This window comes from Astatotilapia calliptera, unplaced genomic scaffold (genome assembly GCF_900246225.1).
Source record: "Astatotilapia calliptera unplaced genomic scaffold, fAstCal1.2 U_scaffold_56, whole genome shotgun sequence".
Taxonomy (NCBI): domain Eukaryota; kingdom Metazoa; phylum Chordata; class Actinopteri; order Cichliformes; family Cichlidae; genus Astatotilapia; species Astatotilapia calliptera.
In genome coordinates, this window is record NW_020535796.1 from 9,753 (window position 1) to 35,102 (window position 25,350).

At 38.7% G+C, this 25,350-nt stretch overlaps 1 protein-coding gene across 1 annotated transcript; it reads left to right on the forward strand.

Annotated features, from left to right (window-relative positions):
- Positions 1–436: 436 nt before the first annotated feature.
- Positions 437–24,817, forward strand: LOC113018292 (uncharacterized). The gene is made up of 8 exons (XM_026161345.1): positions 437–467; positions 847–906; positions 1,137–1,393; positions 1,583–1,829; positions 2,266–2,433; positions 10,953–11,031; positions 11,178–11,383; positions 24,666–24,817. The coding sequence occupies exons 1-8, from the start codon at positions 437–439 to the stop codon at positions 24,815–24,817; spliced, it is 1,200 nt and encodes a 399-aa protein (XP_026017130.1).
- The last annotated feature ends 533 nt before the right edge of the window (positions 24,818–25,350 follow it).

Consider the following 25,350-nt stretch of genomic DNA (forward strand, 5'->3'; position numbering starts at 1 on the left):
CATCCTTTGAGCTTAGGTTTCAGTTTCATTCATTCGATTTTCCCAGTTTAGGTTATTGCTTAGTTCCTCTCCTCACCACCTCCATGTCAGTCTGTTATTTCACATCGTTTCAATAAAAGCTCACTCATCGCATCAAAGCCAGTTCCTGCATTTTGGGTTATCTATCATAACCCCAAACATCTGCCACCGCAGCTGTAACATTATGCTGTTCAGTGATGATTAAGCTAAGTCATGATCTATCACTTTTTTTGTTTTTCTCTTCCTTATCTGTACTTTCTAATGTAAACAAAACAGAACTTCCCCATAAAAGTAAACTATGTGGAGGAAAAAAAGTCACTGTTGCTTCTACACTGAACAGGAAAAAGGAAGTACTACACCTTCACATCTATCATATTGTGCTTTTACTCAGTGATATGTGAGACATGTGAGGGGTAACATGGAGGTCACAGGCCTCGGTATGAGACTGAGTGAGTACTGATTCTTCTTTCCATCTCTATTCAACTTCAAAATCAAATCTTCAAAATAAGATGTTTGTCTATTAGACAGTATTAAAACTTTACTACCTAAATACTTTTGTTAGAGTCAGATTTTCTTTAACCAGTCAGTTAGTATTGGTGATAGAAACTCCTTTAACTTTTATTGACTTGCATTTAAAGGAGTTTATTTCAGTCAATAAGGACATTGGTGTGTATGATTACAGTTATCAAAACATGAATCCTACTTTTAGTCAGTGTTTACAATATGTATTTATTCAAAAAGGGGGAAAACGATTGAAATATGCCACTAAAAGCTAAATTTAATAATTTGAGTGGCGGTGTAATGAAGGTTTTCTTTTTGTGTCTGCAGTGGTGATGGCACTGTTTCTGCTCATGGCTGAAAATCAGAAATGTTGCCATGCTCAGAAATGTAAGACATTTTTGATATATAAACTGTAAAAAAAATAAGGATGTAGTTATTGTATGTATTTTCTATGCTGAGTCTCACAATTTCAACAGTGGTGGTCTCAATGTAACACAGAGTATTAGTTCTGCACTAAAATTAAACTGGTTAATCAATGTGAGTTTTCACTTTGCTCTTTTTGAACAGTGGATATAAACTCACTTTCTTTTCTTTTCTTTTCCTGCTTATCTGTGCAGCAGAAGGAGCTTATCTTCATGTTCATCCAAACAGACTTCAGTTCTTTGAATATGACTCCATCTCATTAAACTGCTCGGGGTTTCATGGCCCAGCAGAATGGAGAGTGATCAAAAAGCTTGGCTTAAATTCTACTCAGTGGGAAACATCAACAAGAACTTTATACATTAAACCTGCCTTTAAGTCACACAGTGGAGAATACTGGTGCGAAAAAGAAGACGGAGAGAAAAGCAGCACTGTCAACATCACCATCACTAGTATGTTTAGTAACCCACAATTAACATTTTTTTAAAAAGTTCAATATGCTGCCATGGCTCCAGAAAAAGTTAAAATAGGCTTTATTCAAAATATATTTGCAGCTATCTTCACTTTAGTTAGATTTGCACAATGACTTTGTATCATTGTATTCATCATTATAATTATTATTATTATTATTTTTTTTTTTTGAGGAGATGTGATCCTGGAGATTCCCGCTTTTCCTGTTATGGAGGGAGAAAATGTCACTTTGGGTTGTAGAAAAAAAGGAATGCCTTCCAATCTTCCAGCTGATTTTTATAAAGATGGCCACAATTTGGAAACTGGATATGGAGGAAAGATAACCATTCCCAATGTTTCCAAGTCTAATGAAGGACTGTACAAGTGCATCTTTTCTGAATCTCAAGGGAAATCACCAGAGAGTTGGCTGACTGTTAGGGGTGAGAAATGACTACATACCTGACATATAATTGTGTATAAAAGAAACAGCACACACACAGTATTTCACATTTTCTGGTTTTTTTGGGGTTTTTTTTTTTTAGCTTCATACATTAAATAGGCTAAAAATACGATGCTAGAACAAAATCGCAATGTACAATTCAAACCAAGGCTCATCCAGGATTCGAGCTCTAGTGACTATGATGTGAAAAAAATAAATTACAATCTGCACAACTAAAGACCTAAATTGAGTCAAAACAAAAAGTAAAAATGTTATGATTAGATCTTTTGGACAAACTGATATTAATTATCAAATGTCAGAGTTTCATAGAATAAATACTAAGAGGTTTTGATGAGTTTTTTTTTTTCTTTGACCAGTAATTTCCATGCAAATTAAACTTGAATATTGCCATACCAATTTTTTTATTTTGTTAACAGTGGACATTGTTACCACACCTCAAGAAACAATACCTCGTGAATATGAAAGGAGTCCAGAAGAGACACCCAACTCCACTGAGCCCTCCATCTTGTTGTCAGCTGTCTTCACGACTTTGGGTGTAGCTGTGCTGGTCGTTATTGGAGTACTTTACCATCAGAAACACAGAGGTATAGACAATATTTCATCCAGCTGCAAATTAGAAATAATAAAATTATTTACTGTCTTCCATAGAATGCTTCCCTATAAAAAGGATCCTTCTAAAACCCCACACATTTTGTGGCCACAGGATGTTAAGTATAATAGTATAATTAAAAGTGGGCATGTATTGAGCTCCACTACTACTGTCTGAAAACTGTACTCAAGCCTTTGACATTACTTCATGACTGCCTAATTCACTTTTGCCATATAGCCAATATAGGGAAAACTGAGAGATGCACTCAAAATAAAGCAAATAAAAGTGTAGTGTGTGCAATGGGTAGCAGAGCTTAGGGTAAGCATTTGTACGGTAGATTAAAGAAGGTTTATTTAAGTAAGTAATACAAAAATGATGGTTGAGCTAGCAGTTTCATGTTGGTTCTCACATTTGATCTCTCTGTTTATTTTATTTATATTTTTTAATCTAATAGCATGTGCTTCCTCTGGGACATCAGCACCAGGTAAGAATTACATGCTAAATTAACAGAAACCACACTGCATAATAATACAATTATATAAAATGATTATTTATAATACTGTGCATTCAGTATTTTTTTCTAGTAATTACTCCTCTTGAAGCATAGCAGTAATTTCAAAAAACGGTGTCTCTAAACTTTGGAAAGGAATTGAAATTCTTTCTCCTGGAGTCTAATGAATAACTTGACTGTAAAGACTGTAAGGATTACTATTTTAAAAGTATATGTATGCTGTCTACTTTTCTACTACTATGTATGTATACATGTGTATACACGTATGTCTTATGTTTATTTGTTCCAATGTATGAAGATGTCAGGGTACCTGATGTAATCATGGATAAATGTGACAATGGCAGAAAAAACAACAAGAGAAAAGGTACTTATTACATAATATCATTTTTATACCCTGAGGTACCCCTGAGCAAGGTACTGTCTACACACTCCTCCATGGGCCCACTGCTTCACTGAGTGAATGGGTTAAGTGCAGAGAGTAATTTCCCTACAGGGATCAGCTGTAATGTATCACAACTTTGGAAAACTCAGTTCAATTTCTCTAGCCACACCCAGGCCTGATCACTGCCACACCTGTTATAAATAAAAGAATCACTTAAATATGCCTGACAAAGTGGAGTAAACCAAAAGATCCTCAAAAGCCAGACATCATGCTGGGATCCAAGGAAATTCAGAAAGAAATAAGAAACAAAGTAATTGAGATCTTTCAGTCTGGAAAAGTTTGAGCCATTTCTAAAGCTGTGGGTCTCCAGTGAACCACAGTGAGGGCAATTATCCACAAATGGCAAAAACATGGAACAGTGGTGAACCTTACTAGGAGTGGCCGGCAACAAAAATTACCCCGAGAGCACAGCGATGACTCATCCAAGAGGTCACAAAAGACCCTAGAACAAAAACAGCAGGACTCACTTGTGTCAGTTAAGGTTAGTATTCATGAAAGAGCCTGGAGGAAAATGGCCTGCATAACAGAGTTACAACATGAAAACTAGTGGTGAGCAAAAGAAACATAAAGGCTAGTCTCAGTTTTGCCAAAAACAAGACTTTCAGGAAAACACTGTGGACTGACGACACAAAAGCTGAACTTTTTTGAAGGTGTGTGTACCATTAAATCTGCCGTAAAAGCAACACAGCATTTCAGAAAAGGCACATCATACCAGCAGTAAAATATTGTGGGGGTAGTGTGATTGTCTGGGGCTGTTTTGCTGCCTTGGGACCTGGAAAACTTGCTGTGGTAAATGAAACCATGAATGCTGCTGTCTACCAAAATATCCTGAAAGAGAATGTCGGGCCATCTGTTCGTGAACTCAAGCGTGCTTGGGTTCTGCAGCAGGGCAATTATCCAAAACACACCAGCAAGTTCAAGCGTGAATGGCCTAAGAAAACTATAAGACTTTTGAGTGGCCTAGACAAAGTCCTGACCTGAATCTGACTGAAATACTTTGGCATGATCATCAAATTTGTTTGATGATCTGAAACATTTAAGTGTGACAAACATACAAAAACATAAAGGAAAATACTGTATGAATATGTTTTTAAAGCTTGTCTATAAGTCCATAATATCTTAGCTTCATCTAGCCACTAATCAAAGTCTGTATTGCTTCTTCTGTTGAATTAAGAGGTGAAAATGTATTTCTATATTGTTTCAGAAAATCAGAGAGGAAATGTAGCTGATCCAGACAGTGTTACATATGCTGCTGTCACAGTCAAACCAAAGAGGGAGAGAGGTAACTTATTTGCAAGTTATTTTGTGTTGTTCGTTATCAGAAGCGCAGAACATGTGAAATATGTTATGTAGATTGATAATTTCATTTTTCATTAATTAGGGCTAGCTTTTATCATTCAGTTGCACCCAATAAAGTCAATCAAGATTTTGACTTAATCCTAGTCACCCCTAGTCCTATCCTTTTCAAGTGAGACTATTATGTATCTCACATCTATTGCATTTATTTTTTAAGATGTGCTGAGGGTAAAAAAGTGAACCGACAATGTTATATCTCTGTTCATACATGAGTGTTACTTATACCAGAATAGACATGCTGTCATTTGTAGATGCACTCACTGTGGTGAACTACTTATATTACAGTTTTAGTACAGATAATTTTGAGATGGGTGAGAAACAGTTTGACAGGAAATTTATTTTGCATTAAAAGGAAATTGAAAGGACATAACCACAAAAACCATAAAAACCAACCCATGTTTGAGTAAGATGATTCGTTTTGTATTGCTCAAGTTTTGTATTTGTATGTTTAGTAATAATAGCTTATCTGCCTTCTTACTGCTTTAGTATTTAAGTGTATGTGGCTGATACATATAGTTTGTCATGTTCTTCTCTTATTTGTCAGTTTGTAAACAGACAATAGAATCATATCCAGACAAAACAACATATGCTACTGTTGCAAATCAGAGGAAAGACAGAGGTAATTTTCTCTTTACTGACTACATCAACAGGCCATGTAGGTATCAACACAATTTTTGACATTGCCTTTTTGTTTATCTTGCAGGTCATTGACAACAAAAAAAGACATCTGAATACTGAAAAATGAGACATGAGTCTGAAGCTTTTTGACATATTTCATTGTGTTTTGGATGCATTACAATATCCTGGTTAAACTATTTCTTTTGGCTGTGTTGCAGTGCTACTGATTGTAAATCTAAGTCGTATTATTACTTCAGACTTGCCAGATAAAATGTATTGTTGTTAATTTAAAAAAGTAGAAATAAATCATTAAATATAGGTTTAAATAAATTTTCTCAAATATAGAAAAGTAGATTTGCAACCTAAAAACTTTAATTTTTAAATAACAAATTTTCTTTTAATAGATACTTATTGAGAGCATTTCAGACTCACAATTGTCTTCATATGTGAGCTTTAGTTCAACACCATCAGGGCCTCTTTTTAAAGGAAGTGGGTTATTATAGTCTAACACAGGGGTCGGCAACCTGCGGCTCTTTAGTCCTTTAGTCCTGCGGCTCCGCGTGGTTTGGGAAAATAAATTAGAAGTATTTAGCTGAAGTGTATTTTATTTATGTTAGTTCTTTTTTAACTTGTAGTTATAAATTGGAAGATTTCTTCATCGCTCAAAATAAGCGTCACACTCGCAGAAGCCGGTGTACTGGGCGAAATGCCGTGAATTTATCGAGACTTTCAACCCAGGTAGGCCAATTATGGATCTTCGGGTCCACATTATGTCAGCAGCTGTTCTCCACCGTGAACTATGTTAAAAACAAACACTGCTCACGCCTCACAGATGACAGCTTACAGGCCTGCGTACAGATGAAAGTGACTTCGTACAGCCCCGATTTGCAGACGCTGTGCGCAAAGGTTCAGGAGCAGAAGTCCCATTGTAAACATACCACGGCAGACCCGCTGCTTTTCAGCATCTCTTTATTGACCACTTTTCACACACAGTTGCTGTACGCATACAGCTGGCTGTAGCTATTCAGCTCACAGCCCGACACATACCAACAACAACATAACAGCATAGAGAGCACAGACGTAAAGGCGGCGAGGCGTAATTGCGGGTGCCGCTCAGGTGCGTCCGCCTCCCCTGTAGCGGTGCTGCAGACCACACCCCACCACACACATTAACCAGATAAAATACATATTTAGGCAGAATTTTGCAAATATATATTTTTCATTTTTCAGCAGCATAGTGCTTTTTTCCAGTTATTTTTTAAAAGTCAGGTCAAGGCTCCAAAATCCCAAAGGTGATAAAAGGGTGGCGGCTCACAACAGTTTTTGTTTGCTACATGGATGATTTTAGTTCAGCTGGGTGTCTTTCCTTTTGTTATATTTCTTCAAGAGTTCAAAATGTGTTAATTACATAAATAAAATGTAATTTTCTCTGTAGCACTTCATGGGTTTCCTAAGCAACACACCTTAGTTGTTCACACAAAGCATAAAGGTAAAAAACAATATACACAGTGTTATCTTCATTTTAGATGTCAAAAAGTATTTGCGGCTCCCAGTGTTTTCTTTTGCGTGGAAACCAGGTCCAAATGGCTCTTTGGGTGTTAACGGTTGCAGACCCCTGGTCTAACAGGTTATACCAAAATGTGCTATTGCTGTTGTGGCTATTGACCTGAAGCAAAGATGCAGTGCGGCAGATACACTATACTGCCAAAAGTTTCAGATGATTGAACCCAAGTGTTCCAATCACTTTCACTGCCACAGGTTTATAAAATCAATCACTTAGGCATGCAGACTGCTCCTACAAACTTTTGAGCGGCCTGCTGGAGCGGGAGGGCTAGTAGGAGGAGTTGGCCGTCCGACTGCGGTCTGGGGTGTGGGGCCTCCCTGCTGCTGCGGAGTCGGGGTGGTCTGCCTCTCCCCACCGCAGGGAAAAGGGTAACACCACCTGGGTCTGGGTGCAATTCCCCCCTCCAGGGGCAAGGGTACCTAGACCCGGTTTGTAGAGTACGCTTGGGGAGTGTGATTGTGTGTACAGCGTCTCTTTATGTCTGTCTCCACGTTGGTTGAGTGTGGAGTGAGTGCATATGAGAGCATGAGGGTGGGAATGGATGTTTGTGTCTGTGTGTGCCTGTATGTCTGTGTCTATATGTCAGGTTGGGTATCAGACGCCACCTCTCTGGGGACACCTCAGGCCCTCCAAGGTTTGGAGGCCTATCTCCACCCACCACCACTTCCCCTGCCGGTGGCGGACTCCCTCAGGTGTCGGTGTGTTGGTGGTTCTTTGTGTCTGGGGGTGGGCGTCCGGGTGCACACCGGCTCACTCCTTGGCGGCCGCTTGTCGGGGCCTGGGGCCTGGGGCTCGCTCGGGCCCCTTTGGAGGTGGGGTGCCCCCGGCCTCTCGGCCTAGGGCTCAGGCGCAGCTGGGGGCCGGCGGAGCTCACGGGCGCGTCACTGCAACTCCCCCTGACTTCTGCTCCGCGGCTGCTGGGCGAGCCCTCATCTGGGACTCTCCTCAGCTCTTACTGGGACAGTGGCGCGGCTGCCCCTCTGTTGGTCTTCCATGGTCTCTTGTGTTCTGGGGGCCTCTGGATGTCTGGAGTTTTGATCTCCTCCATACCCGCTTCACACCCTGGAGGACGGGGCTGTGGCCCCCCCACACTCCCTAGCAGATCATTACATGGAGAAACTTTTGGAATGCAAGCATGCTGATCCACACAGGTATGCACACATGGGTATTCACAGACGCGGACTAAAGCTTTCTTGGCTGCTGCCTCAAAGCACACTGTGCGCTGTCTATCTTGCGTGCTGCACAATATCGTTTATTACTTAGTAAATACTGATATCTATGACTAGCTAGTTTATTGTGATGGTGCTTTGTTTTCTCTATTATTATGTTGCTCTTTGTTGTTTGCTTTCTCCTCTGTTTGTTTTTGTTTGTTTGTTTTTTTTTTTTTTTCTCCATACAGGTGACCCAGGAGTTTTTTTTTTTGTCTCTCTTCCCCCCCTTCTCACCGTCTCTTCTCCCCTTTGGTTTTCTTTCTTTCTCTCCCCCTCTCTCTCTCATTCATTCCCCCTGTCCTATTTATTTAAAAAAAAAAAAAATGACAAAGGATGAACTGAAGCTCTGCCATCACGTAATGTCGCATACTGCTGTTTCTGATGTCATTTAGAAAAAAAAAAAAAAAAAAAAAAAGAGAAAGAATGGGTGCTTATACCAAAGTGGAAGAGATTGGGAACAACTCAGCCATGAAGTGGAAGGCCACACAAAATCACAGAGTGGTCAGCAGATGCTGAGGTGTATAGTGTACCAGAGGTTGTCAACTTTCTGCAGTGTCAGTCACCACAGAACTTTTCAGATCAAATAAAGAACAATGCATAGAGAGCTTCATGGAATCGGTTTCCACGGCCAAGCAGCTGCAGCCAAGCCTTACATCACCAATTACAATGTAAACCATTGGATGCAGTGGTGTAAAGCAGACCACCACTGGACTTTAGAGCAGTGGAGACATGTTCAGGCCAGGAGAACGTTACTTATCTGACTGCATTGTCCCAAGTTTGGTGTAGGAGGGAAATTTTGGTGTGGGGCTGTTTTTCAGGAGTTGGGCTCAGCTCCTAAGTTCCAGTGAAAGGAACTCTTAATGCTTCAGCAAACAAATATACTTTTTGACACTTTCAAGCTCCCAAATTTGTGGGAACAGTTTGGGATTGGCCCCTTCCTGTTCCAACATAACTGTACACAAGAGCACAAAGGAAGGACCTCAAAGATGGGAAATTCTGATGTAAAAGAACTGACTGGCTTGTAGAGTCTTGACCTCAACCCGAACGAACACCTTGGGGTTTGAATTAGGGTGCAGACTGCAAGCCAGATCTTTTTGTCCATCAGTGTCAGACCCCACAAATGTGTTTCTGTAAGAAGAGTCAAAACATTTCCATAAACACACTCCTAAACCTCTAGAAAGCCTTCCCTGAAGAGCGGAGATAGCTGCATAGAATGGGTCAACATTATTAGACACTATGGATTAAGAAAAGGATGTCACTCAAGTTCATATAATAATAATGTACACTTTTATTGATCCCCGTGGGGAAAGTCTTCTCTGCATTTAACCCATTCACTCAGTGAAGCAGTGGGCAGCCACCAGTGCAGCGCCCAGGGAGCAGCGTGTGGGGATCGTACCTTGCTCAAGGGTACCTCAGGGTAGTCGTTCAGGGGATTCGAACCCCTGACCTTCCGATCATGGGGCAACCGCTTTACCTACTGAGCTATATATGTGTGTGAAAGCAGATGTGTGCATTATTTTGGCAATTTTTTACACACACATGACCTGCTATATTAAATTAAAGTCCATTGAATGTTCATTTTTACATTAATTCAGGTTATAAGCAGGTGTGATATGAAATCCATTTATGATAGAACAAATGTGATCTTCAAAAATAAACATGTAGCATTCAGATCATGTTGACAAATAAATATTTGCAGAGCAGAATTATGTGTGCTTATTCATTTACACATGATTTCAAAAGTGAAAACATAAAATGATCAAATAATAATCACCTAAACCTATGACTCGTTATACCACCCTTGCAGTATTTCCTTCTGGAGAGGAATCTTGACCCATTTTTCTTTGCAGAATTGCCAAATTTCTGTCATTTTTCATTATTTTGCACATGAACACCCTTTTTAACTCATTCACTGCCATTGACGTCTATAGACGTCAATTGAAAAACTCTTCAAAAGAAGCTCTTCAAAAATGAGTAAAAATGCTCAAAAACCCTGGCAGTGGGGAGTTACCTGATTTGAAAATGGCTGGCAGTGAATGAGTTAAGATCTCTCAGTAGTTCCACTTTTTCTCCTTTTGAGGATGATAGCTACATCATTGTTGCTGAGTCTCAAAGCTTTAGATGTGGCTTTGTAACCCTTTCCAGATTGTTAGATCTCAATGACTATGTTTCTCATGTGTTTCTTGTAGTGTGGTGTTGCTTTTTGAGAATTCTCGTTCTACTTCACTTTATCAGTCATGTTCTATTTAACTGATTTCTTAATTCCTCAGCAATCACGCCTAGATGTGTCTAGTGAAAGTGAAGGGTTTTCTTTTGTTTTTTTGTGGTTACGCGTACATATACCAGTTTGGAGTTTTCCAGACAAGCAGTTTGTTGGAATAGATGAGCAAAATGCCAAAACTGCTTTAATTGGTGTGGTCACACTTGTTGGTTATCAGTTAATCAACTGCAAGAGCTACAACTACAACAACATACAACTATGATTTGGTTACCAAATATGTTAAAAATACTTACCAAATAATAATAATAACAATAATTTCAAATGCAATATACACCATACTGTATTAGAAACCAGTAACTAAAACGCCAATTCATGGCAAAGTACCTCAGGAGGAAGGGCAGGTCATCAATCATCAAGTCGGGGGGCATGCCACATGTCCTTAGGCAAGATACCAAGATACCCCAGAAGCTTGGAAGTGTCTAAATGTTAGATGGAAAACACTTAGGCGCTTCTATGAAAGGTTGAATAAGGCATTCGGGTGTTCTGGGAGAGTCAAAAATTGCTTTTTGACTCTTTGAGTTCCCCACGCAGGCGTAGGTGAAAGCTCAGCCTTCTGGTATGATGGGTGTCGTCTCGGTTTAGGGCGACGCCGGCCTGATCCCGAGGATATGTGAGGGTTTGTTCAGTCGGATCTCGGAGGCCACTCGATGGGTCGAAGCTTCGTTTCACACAGAAGTCAGGTGAGAGTCTGGTTCCAGCACCTGAGGGTCCAAAATGCTGGAGAGGCTGCTTTCACGTTTGTGCTTGTGCCCTCAGCTACCTGAAGCTCTACAACGAGAGTGTCAGAGACCTGCTGAGGAGGAAGTCCACTCAGACCTACAACCTGAGAGTCAGGGAGCACCCGAAAGGCGGGCCTTACGTAGCTGATGGAGGCCGGAAACATCAACCGCACCACCGCCAGCGCCGGCATGCACGATGTCAGCAGCCCCTCACACGCCATCTTCACCATCAACTTCACACAGGTCAGCGACGGTCACGGGTTCCACGTCATCATAAGGAACAAAAAAGAATTTGTTCTTTTACCAAGTATAAAATACATTTTCTTTATATTTATTTTTTTCTCTGCCACAGGTGGAATATATCTATGTATTGAACCAAAGAGATTACAGTTATAGACCAGTCACATGTTTGGACACAGTTTCTTATTCAATGTTGTGTGTTTTCTTTATTTTCATGACTATTTACAATGTAGATTCTCACTGAAGGTATCAAGACTATGAAGGAACACACACACAATTATGAAGTTAATGAAAAACTGTGAAATAAATCAAAACATGTTTTATATTTTAGACTCTTCAAAATAGCCACCCGTTGCTGTGATTACTGCTTTGGACACTCTTGGCATTACTTGTGATTTCTGAGGCTGGTGACTCGGATGAATTTATCCTCAGCAGCAGAGGTGACTCCTGGTCTTCCTTTCCTGTGGGGGTCCTCATGCCTGCCAGTCAAATGAATGTGAAATACAACATGCCATGTTATCATACTGAAGGCAGCCGCTAGAAGATGGGGGACAGACACAGAGGGCATACATTCTCAGGTTGGCTGTGGCACTTAAACAATGCGCACTTGAAACTAAAAGACAAAGAAAATAATTCAGATAAGACAGGATGGATCCATGCTTCATGCTGTTTATGCCCAAATTTGACCACGAGATTCATCAAACCAGGTGATATTTTCACATGTTTTTTTTACAGTTATGGCAATTATGAGGAAGGATATGTTTGGTCTGTGTAGCTGTATCGCAAGCTGAGTGACAGCAGAGGGCAGAAAAGGATCATTTTCTTTGTTCACATAACTGTGTGAGAAAGGAGAAAGAACTAATAAAGCATAACATTACTATTGTGTTTATGGCTAATCTCAGTGTCAGCAAGTCTGACACAAATCTACTAATCTGAAAGCTGGAGAGTCAGAGTCATTATAGTCATTATAGCAGTAGTTCAATATAAAGAATATACTTTTGGTAGATTTAAGCGACTTAATATGTGTCAAAGTAATGGGTGGATGATCTTTTGAAATAGAAAATTAAATAAAATATAAATTAACCATAATGTAATTTATGACATATTAAAAACATTTTAATAGTGATCATACACTGAACAAAAAATATAAATGCAACACTATTGTGCTGTGTGATCAAAATGCATATTTCAGAGTGGCCTTTTGTTGTGGGCAGTCTAAGGCACACCTGTGCAATATGTCTATTTAGCACCTTGACATACCTACATACATACACGTGAGGCAAAGGAGAAGTTCTCACTAACACAGATTTAGACATTTTGTGATTTGTGACGAATTTGTGAAGAATATTTGAGAGTAATGGGTCTTTTGTGTATGTGGAAAATGTTACACATCTTTGAGTTCAGCTCATGAAAAATGGGAGCAAAAATAAAAGTGTTGCATTTATATTTTCGTTCAGTGTACATACATATATGGATGCACAGACACAAATTACACACACACACACACACACATACACATACATACACTGTATATCATGCACTGGTATCGGATCGATACTAGCCTGGTGAGATCGATCCTTTACTTTAAGTTCTGCTCTTGTTTGCGGTCCTGTGGTTTCGGCAAAGACGAAACAGCCTCTTGTGTTTAGATGTTGCGCCATAACGTGACATGACTTAGATGCTTTGGGGGTTGTTAAGTTGTTTACATATTATTTATATTTTCACCATTTGTTGTTTTTGTTGTTGAGAATTTTAATTGTAATTTTTGTACTATAGTTTCTCAACAGTATCTGTTTGTTTTAATTTGTTTACTGGTTTGCCTGCACTTTTTATTTAAGATTTTTCTAAAAAAATTCATTTTCGATAAGAATTTTCTTTTTAATTATAAACTTTGCCCTAATTATGTCCGGGGTTTTAACTATTTAATAATAAAAAAGGAAACATCACAAAAACACTTAAGGTCATAAAAATTTATTGAGATTTAGCAATTTAATGGCGCATCCGCCTCATTTATTCAAAAAGTATTGGTATCCGCAATACTGGCCTGTATTTACTTGGTGTCACGGTTCTGGGTCATTCTGACCCAGCATTTTCAGTTCTTATGTTTTTGGTATTTCTTTGGATTATGATTCATATTCTGATTATTTAGTGTTACTGTTTTGATTATTGTTGTTATTGCAGGTTTAGTTTAGTGTCTAGTCTGTCTCTCTTTGTCTATTCTGTGTCTTAGTAAAGTGTGTCTTCTTTCCTCATCTTGCTTTGTGTTCTGTCTGCCTGCCTAAGTTTACTTTTGGATTCTCAGTTTTGTTACTTTTTGAGTTCAGCATTAAAGCTGTTTTGAGTTCGCGTTTTGCCTCAGAGTGTCTGAACTTTGGGTCCTCCATATCACCACTTCTGCCTGCACGCAGCCTAAAAATGAAACTTGGTATCGATACCAATACCAAAATATGCAGTATTGACACCACTAGTGTCAATTCTGAAGCAATATAATTATTGAGCTGTGATGCAATCGCTGATATAAAGTTCACATGATATTATGATAAGACAAGATAAGAGAGGCTTTACTGTCATTGTTAACACAAGAATACAGCAATACTACCCTGGCTTCTGCAAGTTGGGTATTGTTGGTTGTTCCTTTGGCTGATTTGTCAAGTCCTGCCAACACTTTTGTGTGAACCTCAGGATGTCAGGAGTCATTTGACTCAGCCAAAGCCCGGCTGTGCAGTGCTCCAGTGGTGGCTGCTGATGATTTTGCTTGTGCTTTCAAGCTAGAGGTGGATGCAAGTTCTTATGGTGCAGGTGCTGCACTTCTCCAGGAAGTTGCTCACCCAGTGTGCTGCTTTTCAAAGAAATTCAATACACATCAAAAGAATTGCAGCACAAATGAAAAAGAAACCTTAGCATTACTTTCAGCACTGCAACATTTCGAAGTGTATGTTAGTTCCAGCTCCACCCAGTTGTTGTTTATAGTGACCACAATCCCCTGGTGTTTCTGTCTCTAACAATCAGGGTCTCATGCATTGGTCCATATTGCTGCAAGATTTTAACCTTGTGTTGCAGGAATTGCCGTCTTGTGTGTGGCCGGGTGCAGTAAAGAGTGTACGTGATGTGTGTGAGGATGCGCGTGAAGGAAACGTGGGGAGCGGAAGGGAAAAAAAAGGAAAAAAGAGAGAGTGTGTCGTGGGTAGAGAGGGCGACCGGGAGCAGCATTCTAACAGGCTACAGCCAATGCAGTGTTTCGAAGTGTGCAGTACTGTTATTAAAGCCTCATCTCTTCAGTACTCTCCGGTGTCTCAGCTGATTAACCTCGAAGGAGGACAAACTTCCCTGGAGGAAGCATCTCCCCTTGCGTCTCCCGACCACGGTGAGGGGACTGACGGCGAGGGATGGTTAACACTTGATATTTATCATCATATAATCATAGAGGGGCTGATAATATTATGGCAGATGCACTATGCCATGTAGGAATTTAGGTTGAGCATTTCTTCAGGGGTAGAAATGTGGCTACTACATTTTATATCCAATACTTGATTTTAAATCGGGGGTGTTATGACCCAGGTCATAATTTTGTTTATTGTTTTCACTCCTGATGGTGGCATTGTTAATTTTCTCTCTCTCTCTTTTTTTTTTTTTTTTTTTGGCCGCTTATGTAAGTTCCAGATGGAGGCTGGCCATCGGTTGAAGACTGAATGAAACGCCCTACAATTTAGGACCAGTGTAGCTCCACCTACTTCCTGCTTCCAACCAGGCAGTTATCTACTGTGTGTGATGAATTTTCTGTATCTAGAAGAACTAGATTAGTTATTTTTTCTATGTATTGTAAATATTGTGAATAGACTCTTTTGTTGATTGACCTGGTAACTGTTTTCATAGGAAGCTTATGGCTTTTAAAACCTTTTCTCTTGTTCAGGTTAGGGAGACAAATGAGAGGCCTGGATTTTCTTTGGGATTTTCATGATAGGAAAGTTGATTTGGTTTACTTTCTTGAATATTTTGTTTGTTGTTTTGGCCATGCCCAGCCTGATATTTCCTACCTTCAAAGATAAATAAAATATTTCATTTCATTTCATTTCAATTCATTTTATTTTGTTTCACACATGGTACAGCAGTAATTCATTTCCTATACACAAACCTTCCTTTCAATTGAAGTAACACTGTATCCATGCATGAAAAGGAACAGGAAGAAGAATAAATTCTTATTAACACCTGCCCACTATCTGTAATAATACAAGTAGGCACTTACAACCAAAATACACTCTGACACTATCCTACACACAGCTAAACAAAACAAAGAAAACAATATACTCAACAACAAGCAATACCACTAAATATAAAACTAAAAGGATAATTCTTTCTACAGTTAACTCCTGTTATTTTCATCTTCTTCATATTGGTTTATCATTTTATTCTTACAGCACATTTTAAATTGAAAAACATTTGTGCAGCCCTTACGATTATCATGGAGACAATTCCATATTTTACACCTTTGTGTGGTCCGAGCAAACGGATGCTTAAAATACACTGAACAAAAATATAAACGCAATACTTTTGTTTTTGCTCTCATTTTTCATGAGCTGAACTTAAAGATGTGAAACATTTTCTACATACACAAAGGACCCATTACTATCAAATATTGTTCACAAATCTGTTTAAATCTGTGTTAGTGAGAACTTCTCGTCTGCCGAGATAATCCATCCCACCTCACAGGTGTGGCATGTCAAGATGCTGATTAGATAGCATTGATATCGCTCAGGTGTGCCTTAGACTGCCCACAATAAAAGGCCACTCTGAAATATGCAGCTTGATCACACAGCACAATGCCGCCTCTTTTAATGTCTGATGTCTCCACAGTTCAGTTAGCAAGCATTTAGTTAGCACCAGCGACTGCGCTAACAAGCATACAGCAAATACTGAAAGTTTGGTAGAGAAAGCCGGTTGGGTAATACCAAGTAATCAGCAAAGGAGGGGGGGTTACATTACTAGATGATTAAACATGCTACTAGTTTGCTGGCAGTAATTGAAATGATTAAAGAAAATCAACAGGCTATTTAGGCAAGATAATTCATAATTTTATAAACTGGAATGATGAATTTATATTGGGGGGTTATATTGGCTGGATCTCATTATTGGGGGGATCATGACCCCCATAACCCCCTGGAAATTACGCACGTGAACGGTGAAGTTACTGCTCTGTTAACCGTATGTTTTTGTAATAGAGAAGACATTTAAAACCTTCTATAGAAAATGTGTTTATTTTAGATTTTAAAAAAATATAAGTATCTAGGATATTAATACAATTTGCATTTTTCCCCAATAAGAATGTGTATTTCAAAGAAAATGAGATTTAGAGATAGCACGACAGACCACTTACAATAAATTGATCACCTGAAATTCCTCATTTTACATTTTCTCACCAAAAGTGTTCTCTCAGTCCGATTGCTTGCTGGCAGTTTTGCTCAACCACATGGAAGGTAAACCTTTGTTTTTTTTCTTTACTCTGAAATGATTCCAACCTAAAGGCTAAAGAAACTAACTCCACTGCATGATCACTTGACAACACAAATCAGCCAGCTGCTAATGCATGAGACACACCTGGCTTGGTTAACCAAAGGGCAGAAGGTCTTGATCCCCAAGGATCCCAAGAAAAGACCAGTCCTGTGCACTCTCTGGAGTTACTAAAACAAATCCTATGTCTCTTGGAAAGCTTGATTAAGGATCAGGAATTAAATTTGGGGATATGGAAAACAACACTGGAGGCTAACTTCAAGCCAACTGTACAAGCCATCATAAATTGAGGGATTAACCAAGGAGATGCTATGTCCCCACTGCTGTTCTGCATGTGCCTGAAACACCTGGCTATGGATATCAACTATGAAGTGGAACAATTGCAAGCTGCCTCCTCTGCATGGATGAATATAGAGAAGATGGACATGTATGTGGACAAATCTTTGAAATTTAATGTGGTGGAAAAGATGACGATGGTGATTGATAATGTACTAGAATGTATTACAGTTGAAATTTGTAAAGAAAAAAGTAAAAATGTAATCATTAGCTGTATATACAGAGCTCCAGGTAGTAGTATTGAGACATTTAAAGACTGGATAGAAGAAACATTTATTGAACTAGCTCACAAAAAAGTTTTCATTTGTGGAGACTTCAATATTGATTTGCTAAACCCAAATAAACATAAAACCACTGAGGAATTTATAAACACAATGCACTGTATGAACCTATTCCCTAAAATTACTAGACCTACCAGGATTACATCACAATGTGCAACTCTCATAGACAACATTTTTGCAAATGACATTGAAAATAAGACTGTAAGTGGACTCCTGATTAACGACATAAGTGACCATCTTCCAATTTTTACAATCTATGATAGGAATTACAAGATCAATAAAATGGACAGTAAAAAAGAGTACAGACGAGTAAGAACAGAAGAAAGAATGAATGCATTTAAAAAAGATTTATTGAAGGAAAACTGGGGTGAAGTATATCAGGAACAGGACGTTAATAGTGCTTATAATAAATTCCTTAGAATATTTACATTGCTGTACAATAACAACTGTCCAATAAAGCAATATAGTAGGAAACAGAAATATATGGACTGTCCATGGATAACAAAAGGTCTGCAAAATGCATGTATAAAGAAAAATGCTCTATACAGAGAGTTCTTAAGAACGAGAACTAAAGATGCTGAAATCAGATACAAAAGATATAAAAATAGGTTAACTAATATACTTAGATTTAGTAAAAAGGAATACTATAAGAAGCAATTAGATATAAATAGAAATAATAATAAAAGATTATGGGAAATCCTGAACAGTGTTATAAAATGTGGGACTGGACAAAAGAACTATCCCAAGTATTTCATTTGTAATGACCATGAAGAATACAATATGGATGTTGTGGCAAATAGTCTCAATGAATTCTTTGTAACTGCTGGACCAAATTTAGCAAGAACAATCACTCATCCTGGGAAAGCACAGGAAAAACCCGATACACTGATTGACAGAAATCCATATTCTATGTTTCTCACAGCCGTTGATGAAAATGAAGTTTTTAAAATTGTCAAAAAATGTAAAAATCACAAATCTTTGGATTGTAATGATATTGATATGATAGTGGTTAAAAGAGTCATTGAGGCTATTATAAAACCATTTACATACATCTGTAATTTATCATTTCAAACTGGTCGATTTCCAGACAGAATGAAAATAGCAAAAGTTATACCTCTATACAAATCTGGAAACAAACACCATTTCACAAACTACAGGCCTGTCTCTTTACTACCTCAATTCTCAAAAGTTCTTGAAAAACTGTTTAAAAACAGACTGGAAAAATTTATAGATAAACATAAACTACTCACTGAGAGTCAGTACGGATTCAGATCAAGCAGATCAACATCATCGGCACTATTAGATTCAATAGAATACATCACAAATTCCATAGACAAAAAGCAATATGTGGCTGGGTTATTCATAGACGTGACAAAGGCATTTGACACTATAGATCATGATATATTAATAAGAAAACTGGAACGTTATGGTGTCAGAGGGGTAGTTTTAGATTGGGTCCGGAGTTATTTAAGTGACAGAAAGCAGTTTGTGAAAATAAATGGTGGTTGCTCCTTATGTATGGACATTGCTTGTGGTGTACCCCAAGGGTCAGTTTTGGGTCCAAAATTCTTCAACTTGTACATTAACGACATCTGTAAAGTGTCCAAAGTATTAAAAATGGTTCTCTTTGCTGACGATACAAACATTTTTTGCTCTGGTGATGATCTGCAGAATTTATTGGAGGATATGACTAATGAAATAAGTAAAGTGAAGTTCTGGCTTGATAAAAACAAATTATTATTAAATTTGAATAAATCTAAACTTATGTTATTTGGAAATAGTAGTTTAAATACAAATGCAAAGATTCAAATAAATGGTGTTGATATTGAAAGAGTCAGTGAAAATAAATTTCTGGGGGTAAAAATAGTAATAATAGATGAAAAACTTAACTGGAGAGCTCACGTAAGATATATTCATTCCAAAGTATCACGAAGCATTGCAGTACTAAACAAGGCAAAACAGGTATTCGACAGAGCATCACTTCATATTCTCTACTGTTCACTGGTTTAAGATAAGATAAGATAAGATAAGATAACCTTTATTAGTCCCACACGTGGGAAATTTGTTTTGTCACAGCAGGAAGTGGACAGTGCAAAAGTTATGACGCAAAAATTAGAATACAATAAGAATAAATACAGTACACAACTGTACAGAATAGAATAAAATAAATACTATATACAGTAGAATAAAATAAAATAAATATACAATAAGATAAAAATAGAATACAAATACAAATACTATATACAACTGAGTAAAAATACAACGATGACAGAAAGGATTATTGCACTTAGTATTATTGCATATGTATGGATGTGTGTGCTTGATCAGTTAAAGTCTTTATTATGGAGTCTGACAGCAGTGGGGAGGAAAGACCTGCGAAATCTCTCCGTCCCACACCGTGGGTGCCGCAGTCTCCCACTGAAGGAGCTGCTCAGTGCTGTCACAGTCTGCTGCATGGGGTGGGAGATGTTGTCCAACAGGGATGACAGCTTAGCCGCCATTCTCCTGTCACTCACCACCTCCACTGGGTCCAGAGGGCATCCTAGAACAGAGCTGGCCCTTCGGATCACCCTGTTCAGTCTCTTCCTGTCCCCAGCAGAGATGCTGCCGCCCCAGCAGACCACACCATAAAAGATAGCAGAAGCCACAACAGAATCATAGAAGGTCTTCAGGAGTGGGCCCTCCACTCCAAACGACCTGAGTCTCCGCAGCAGGTACAGCCTGCTCTGCCCTTTCCTGTAGAGGGCGTCTGAGTTATGAGTCCAGTCCAGTCTATTGTTCAGATGAACACCAAGGTACCTGTAGCTGTCCACAGCCTCAATGTCCATACCTTGGATGTTCAGTGGTTGCAGTGGAGAATGCTTGTGCCTGCGGAAGTCTACCACCAGTTCTTTGGTTTTACTGGCGTTGATCTGGAGGTAGTTCAGCTGGCACCAGTCCACAAAGTCTTGGGTCAGACCTCTGTACTCCTTGTCGTCCCCATCAGTGATGAGGCCGACTATTGCAGAGTCATCAGAGAACTTCTGCAGGAAGCACTGGGTGGAATTGTGGGAGAAGTCTGCAGTGTAGATGGTGAAGAGGAACGGAGCCAGAACCGTTCCCTGTGGGGCCCCCGTACTGCAGACGACCCTGTCCGACACACAGCCCTGAGTCCTCACATACTGTGGTCGGTCGGTGAGGTAGTCCAGGATCCAGGTAGTGAGGTGATGGTCCACTCCAGAGTTCACCAGCTTGTCCTTAAGAACCGAGGGAAGAATGGTGTTGAAGGCACTGGAGAAATCAAAGAACATGATTCTCACAGTGCTTCCAGCGGTCTCCAGGTGAGCGAGGGAACGATGTAGGAGGTGAATGACGGCATCATCCGCTCCAATGCCAGGCTGGTAGGCAAACTGAAGTGGGTCCAGTGATGAGTTTATTAGGCGCCGAAGCTGAGCCAGGACCAACCGCTCCAGGGTCTTCATCAGGTGGGATGTCAGAGCCACCGGCCTGTAGCTGTTGAGGTCCTTAGGGCATGAAGTCTTTGGCACTGGTACAACGCAGGAGGTTTTCCAGAGCTGTGGGACTCTTCCCAACCTCAGGCTCAGGTTGAAGAGGTAGAAGGTTTCACCATACTTAAGCTATTGTGCAGAGGTCTGGGGCAATAACTATAAAACCACATTACATTCACTTTTTACTCTTCAAAAAAAAAGCAATTCAAATCATCCACAATGCAGGTTATAGGGAACATACAAACTCACTATTTTTGCAGTCTGAAATATTGAAAATTGACGATATAGTGAAATTCCAAACAGCACAAATTCTATTCAAAGCAAAAAATAAAGAACTGCCAGGTAATATTCAGAGTATGTTTTTTTTGAAAGAAGGAAGTTATAATTTAAGGGGTTTTTGTAACTTCAAAACAATGAAGGTACGTACTACAAGAAAAGGCTTTTGTGTTTCTGTTCAATGAGTGAAATTATGGAACAAACTGAATATGGAATTAAAGCAATGTCCAAACATAAAACTGTTCAAAAAGAGTTATAAAAATATGATCTTCTCGATCTATAAAGAAAAGGAAAATATTTAAATTAAGTGAATGTCTCTATTTAAAAACAAACAAACAAACAAACAATAAATTCATGATGTGATATTATAGTATATAGTATATCAGAAATCTGTTCACTATTTTTATTACAAATTATATCAGTAAGGAAGCTGACTAAATATTCACTGATAATTTATGGGACAGGGGTGGGATTAAATAAGTGTTTACTTCTTCCCACTCCCTTTCAACATGTAAATTAATCAGAATGTTTTTTTGTATGTAATTTGTATAGTATTTTTTCTCTCTTATTTATTTTCTAAATGTACTTGTATATTGTTCACATGTTGAAATAAATTACCAATCAATCAATCAATCAATGGCTGTATTCCAGGAGTGAACGAGACATTGATTGATTGATGCACAGGACTTGATTTTACAGCAGTGACATTAGAATTTCATTTGGACTGGAGAACTGCAGTCAGATGTTAACAAATAGAGGGGGGGGGGGGGGGGGACTGCATTAACAGAATGTAAAATAGCAAACACTGAGGCTAGCTAACTCAGGAATCCCATACGCCAATGGGAACCACGAAGAGGCCACTAGGATAAAAGGTGATTTTAAAGGGCAGGGGCTATCAATTTTGGCTGCATGTTATAAGTGTTTCTCTCTTGCTCAAAATTAATCTGTTTTTACATTTGTCTTCCCAATAGACTGTGTTGACATCATACGTTGTCGCAGGTTTTATCATACAGTTGCTTTATTTAATAGTGGACTCGACTGAGGATTTCCACTTAAATATAAGAATACTCTTTACCTCCTAATTGTTACAGTAACACAACATTTAAAAAAGTATATAAAAAAGTGTTGGTTAAATAAAAGATAAAGGCTTAATTATAATAAAATATTCTAAAATTAACTACATGTTACATAGCTTAGTCAGATTTGTTTGGAATTGCATCATGTAAAGGTGCCACCAGCTTACATGTTACGAGACCAGAGGTCTAGCTGCAAAAATACTAAGACTAACATGACTAATAATAATAGTCCTACTTTCCATTATGCCAGCAGCCAGTTTTTAAAAGCTCATACCTAACAAAGCACTAGTTAGTCTATCATACTTTTTTAAAAACAAAGTTGTTGGAATATCATACATATCTGCCCTTTATCGACTGAAATAAGGCTCAAAATCTCTGACCCAAATAACAAAGATAATAAAAAAGGGTCTAACCTACATTTTTTCAGTTATATTTCAGTCTAATTTTAATACAGCAGTAGCAATAAACCATGGAGCTCACAGCTCTTTGCAAGAAACTGTGTGAGTACTTTTGTCTTCTTGTAAAATGTAGCAATTTATTCATAAAACATTAAACAATTTACAGTTTGAATTACATATACGGAGGCAGGATTCCTGTTTTGATAATAATATGTTGTTTGATGGGGTTATTTACAGACATAATGCTTGGAATAAAAAGTCTAAGACACTTTTGTGTTTTCTTCATCTCTACAGTTACAGCTTTTTTGTTGTTGCTGGTTTTACAAATTGACTATAACTACACACAGGACAGATGTAAGTTATCATCAACTTAAAAAAAAACAACAAAAACAAAAAAACTAAACAGAGACATAAAGGCATAAAGAAAAAAAAGAAAGAAAGTCATTAAATATTATTATTCAGTGCTAAACAAGTTTTTAGGGTCAGTTTTCTACATATGTGTTGTTGATTTCAAATTATCACTATATTGTCAAACTCATTTCTTTATATTTTAGTATCATTGTTATTACATTTCAAATACAGCTTTTGCTCAGATTGTTCCCACTGGACTTCAGCTCTTTGAATATAGCTCCCTCTCAATTAACTGTGAGGGTCTTAATCCCGAAACTGGATGGACTGTAAAGAGGAGACGAAAGGGAGAAGTCAGTGCATGTGTCAGTAACTGGGTGACAACAACTGCGTCTGTCTGCGCCATCAAACCTGTTTATCTCACAGAAAGTGGGGAATACTGGTGTGAGAATTGAAACGAGAGGAGAAACACTGTCAACGTCATAGTCGCTGGTAATATGCATTTATGTAAAAAAAATATTTTTGATAATTAGCTGGAATAAATCTAAGCTGAAATGTAAAGGTAAATTAAAGAATAGAGAAATTATAGTAAAACTAAAACAAGCGGGAGAAAAAAGGTGCTCTATCTGGACAGGTATACTTTGCTACCTTTCAGAGCTGCCTTAATTCCTAATGGGATAGATTTCAACAAGGTGCTGGAAATATTCCTCAGAGACTTTGGTCCATTTTCAATTCAGTTCAATTCAATGTTATTTATAACACCAAGTCACAACTACAATTGTCCTAAGGCGTTTCTTATTGTAAGGTAAAGTGGATTTGTTTGATGTGAATGTGAAATTTCCATTCTGCAACATCCCAAAGGTGCTCTGCAGTCTAAAATGCTTTGTTACATGGTGTGTTGTCCTGTTAGATGGATTCATCATACAAATAAAGGGATAGTCATCATCAATACAAAAGGTGTGCCAAGAAATTATTCCACACACTATTATACTGCAAGCAGCATGCAAAACTGCTGATACAAGGCAGGATGGATCCCTCTATCTAGATATCACAGAAGAAATTAAGAGTCATCAGATCAGTTCTAATTTTTGTGAGCCTGTGTAAATTGTGGCCTCACTTTTCCTCGTCTTAGCTGATAGGAGCCGCTTCTCTTTCTGTAGCCCATCTGCTTCAAGGTTCAGTGTGTATTCAGAGATGGTCTTTTCTATAGCTTAATTGAAATAAGTAATTATCTTGTTACTTTTGTTTCCCAAACCACTTGAATGAGTCTGGCCTTTCTCCTCTGACCTCTGGCATTAACAAGTCTTTTTTGGATCAGTCTCTGTAGACCCCAAATATGTTTGTGTTGGTCATGACCCAAAGCATAGTCAAGCTCACTTAAATCACATTTTTTTTCCCTATTCTGATGCTCAGTTTGAGCTTCAGGTAAACTTGGCCACTATCCAGTGCCTTTATACACTGTGTTGCTGTCTTGTGATTAACTGATAAGACATTTGTTTTAATGATGAACACATTAAACAAATTGACAACATTTAGTCATAACAGCTGACTCTCAGTAATGTGTGCTTATGTTTAAGCTGGAGCTGTGATCCTGGAAAATCCTGTTGTTCCTGTGAAGGAGGGAGAAGTTGTAACTTTTATCTGTAGAAGTACCATGGCCCCTTCTGCCCACATAGCAGATTTCTTCAAAGATGACAACACATCAACAGCAGCTCCACAGGCAAGATGACCATTACTACAGATTCTGAGTCTGATGAAGGCCTTTATAAGTGCAATATCTCAGAGTTTGGAGAATCTCCAGAGAGCTGGCTGGCAGTCCGAGGTGAGACATGAAGATGTTTTATGGGGCGATCGTGGCTCAAGAGTTGGGAGTTCGCCTTGTAATCGGAAGGTTGTCGGTTCGAGCCCCGGCTTGGACAGTCTCGGTCGTTGTGTCCTTGGGCAAGACACTTCACCCGTTGCCTACTGGTGGTGGTCAGAGGGCCCGGTGGCGCCAGTGTCCGGCAGCCTCGCCTCTGTCAGTGTGCCCCAGGGTGGCTGTGGCTACAATGTAGCTTGCCATCACCAGTGTGTGAATGTGTGTGTGAATGGGTGGATGACTGGATATGTAAAGCGCTTTGGGGTCCTTAGGGACTAGTAAAGCGCTATATAAATACAGGCCATTTACCATGTTTTACTTTTAGGCTCAATTAAAAAATAACTTTAAAAGTCACAGCAAAATTATAAGGCAGTAAAACTAAAAAATGTACTTCTCAAATATCA

Bases quoted from the DNA above. Each gene is read 5' to 3' on its own strand.
- LOC113018292 (XM_026161345.1), top strand. From the start codon at position 437: ATGGAGGTCACAGGCCTCGGTATGAGACTGA. The intron at 468-846 runs GTGAGTACTGAT...TTGTGTCTGCAG, and splicing joins AGGCCTCGGTATGAGACTGA to TGGTGATGGCACTGTTTCTG. The intron at 1,830-2,265 runs GTGAGAAATGAC...TTTTGTTAACAG, and splicing joins GAGTTGGCTGACTGTTAGGG to TGGACATTGTTACCACACCT.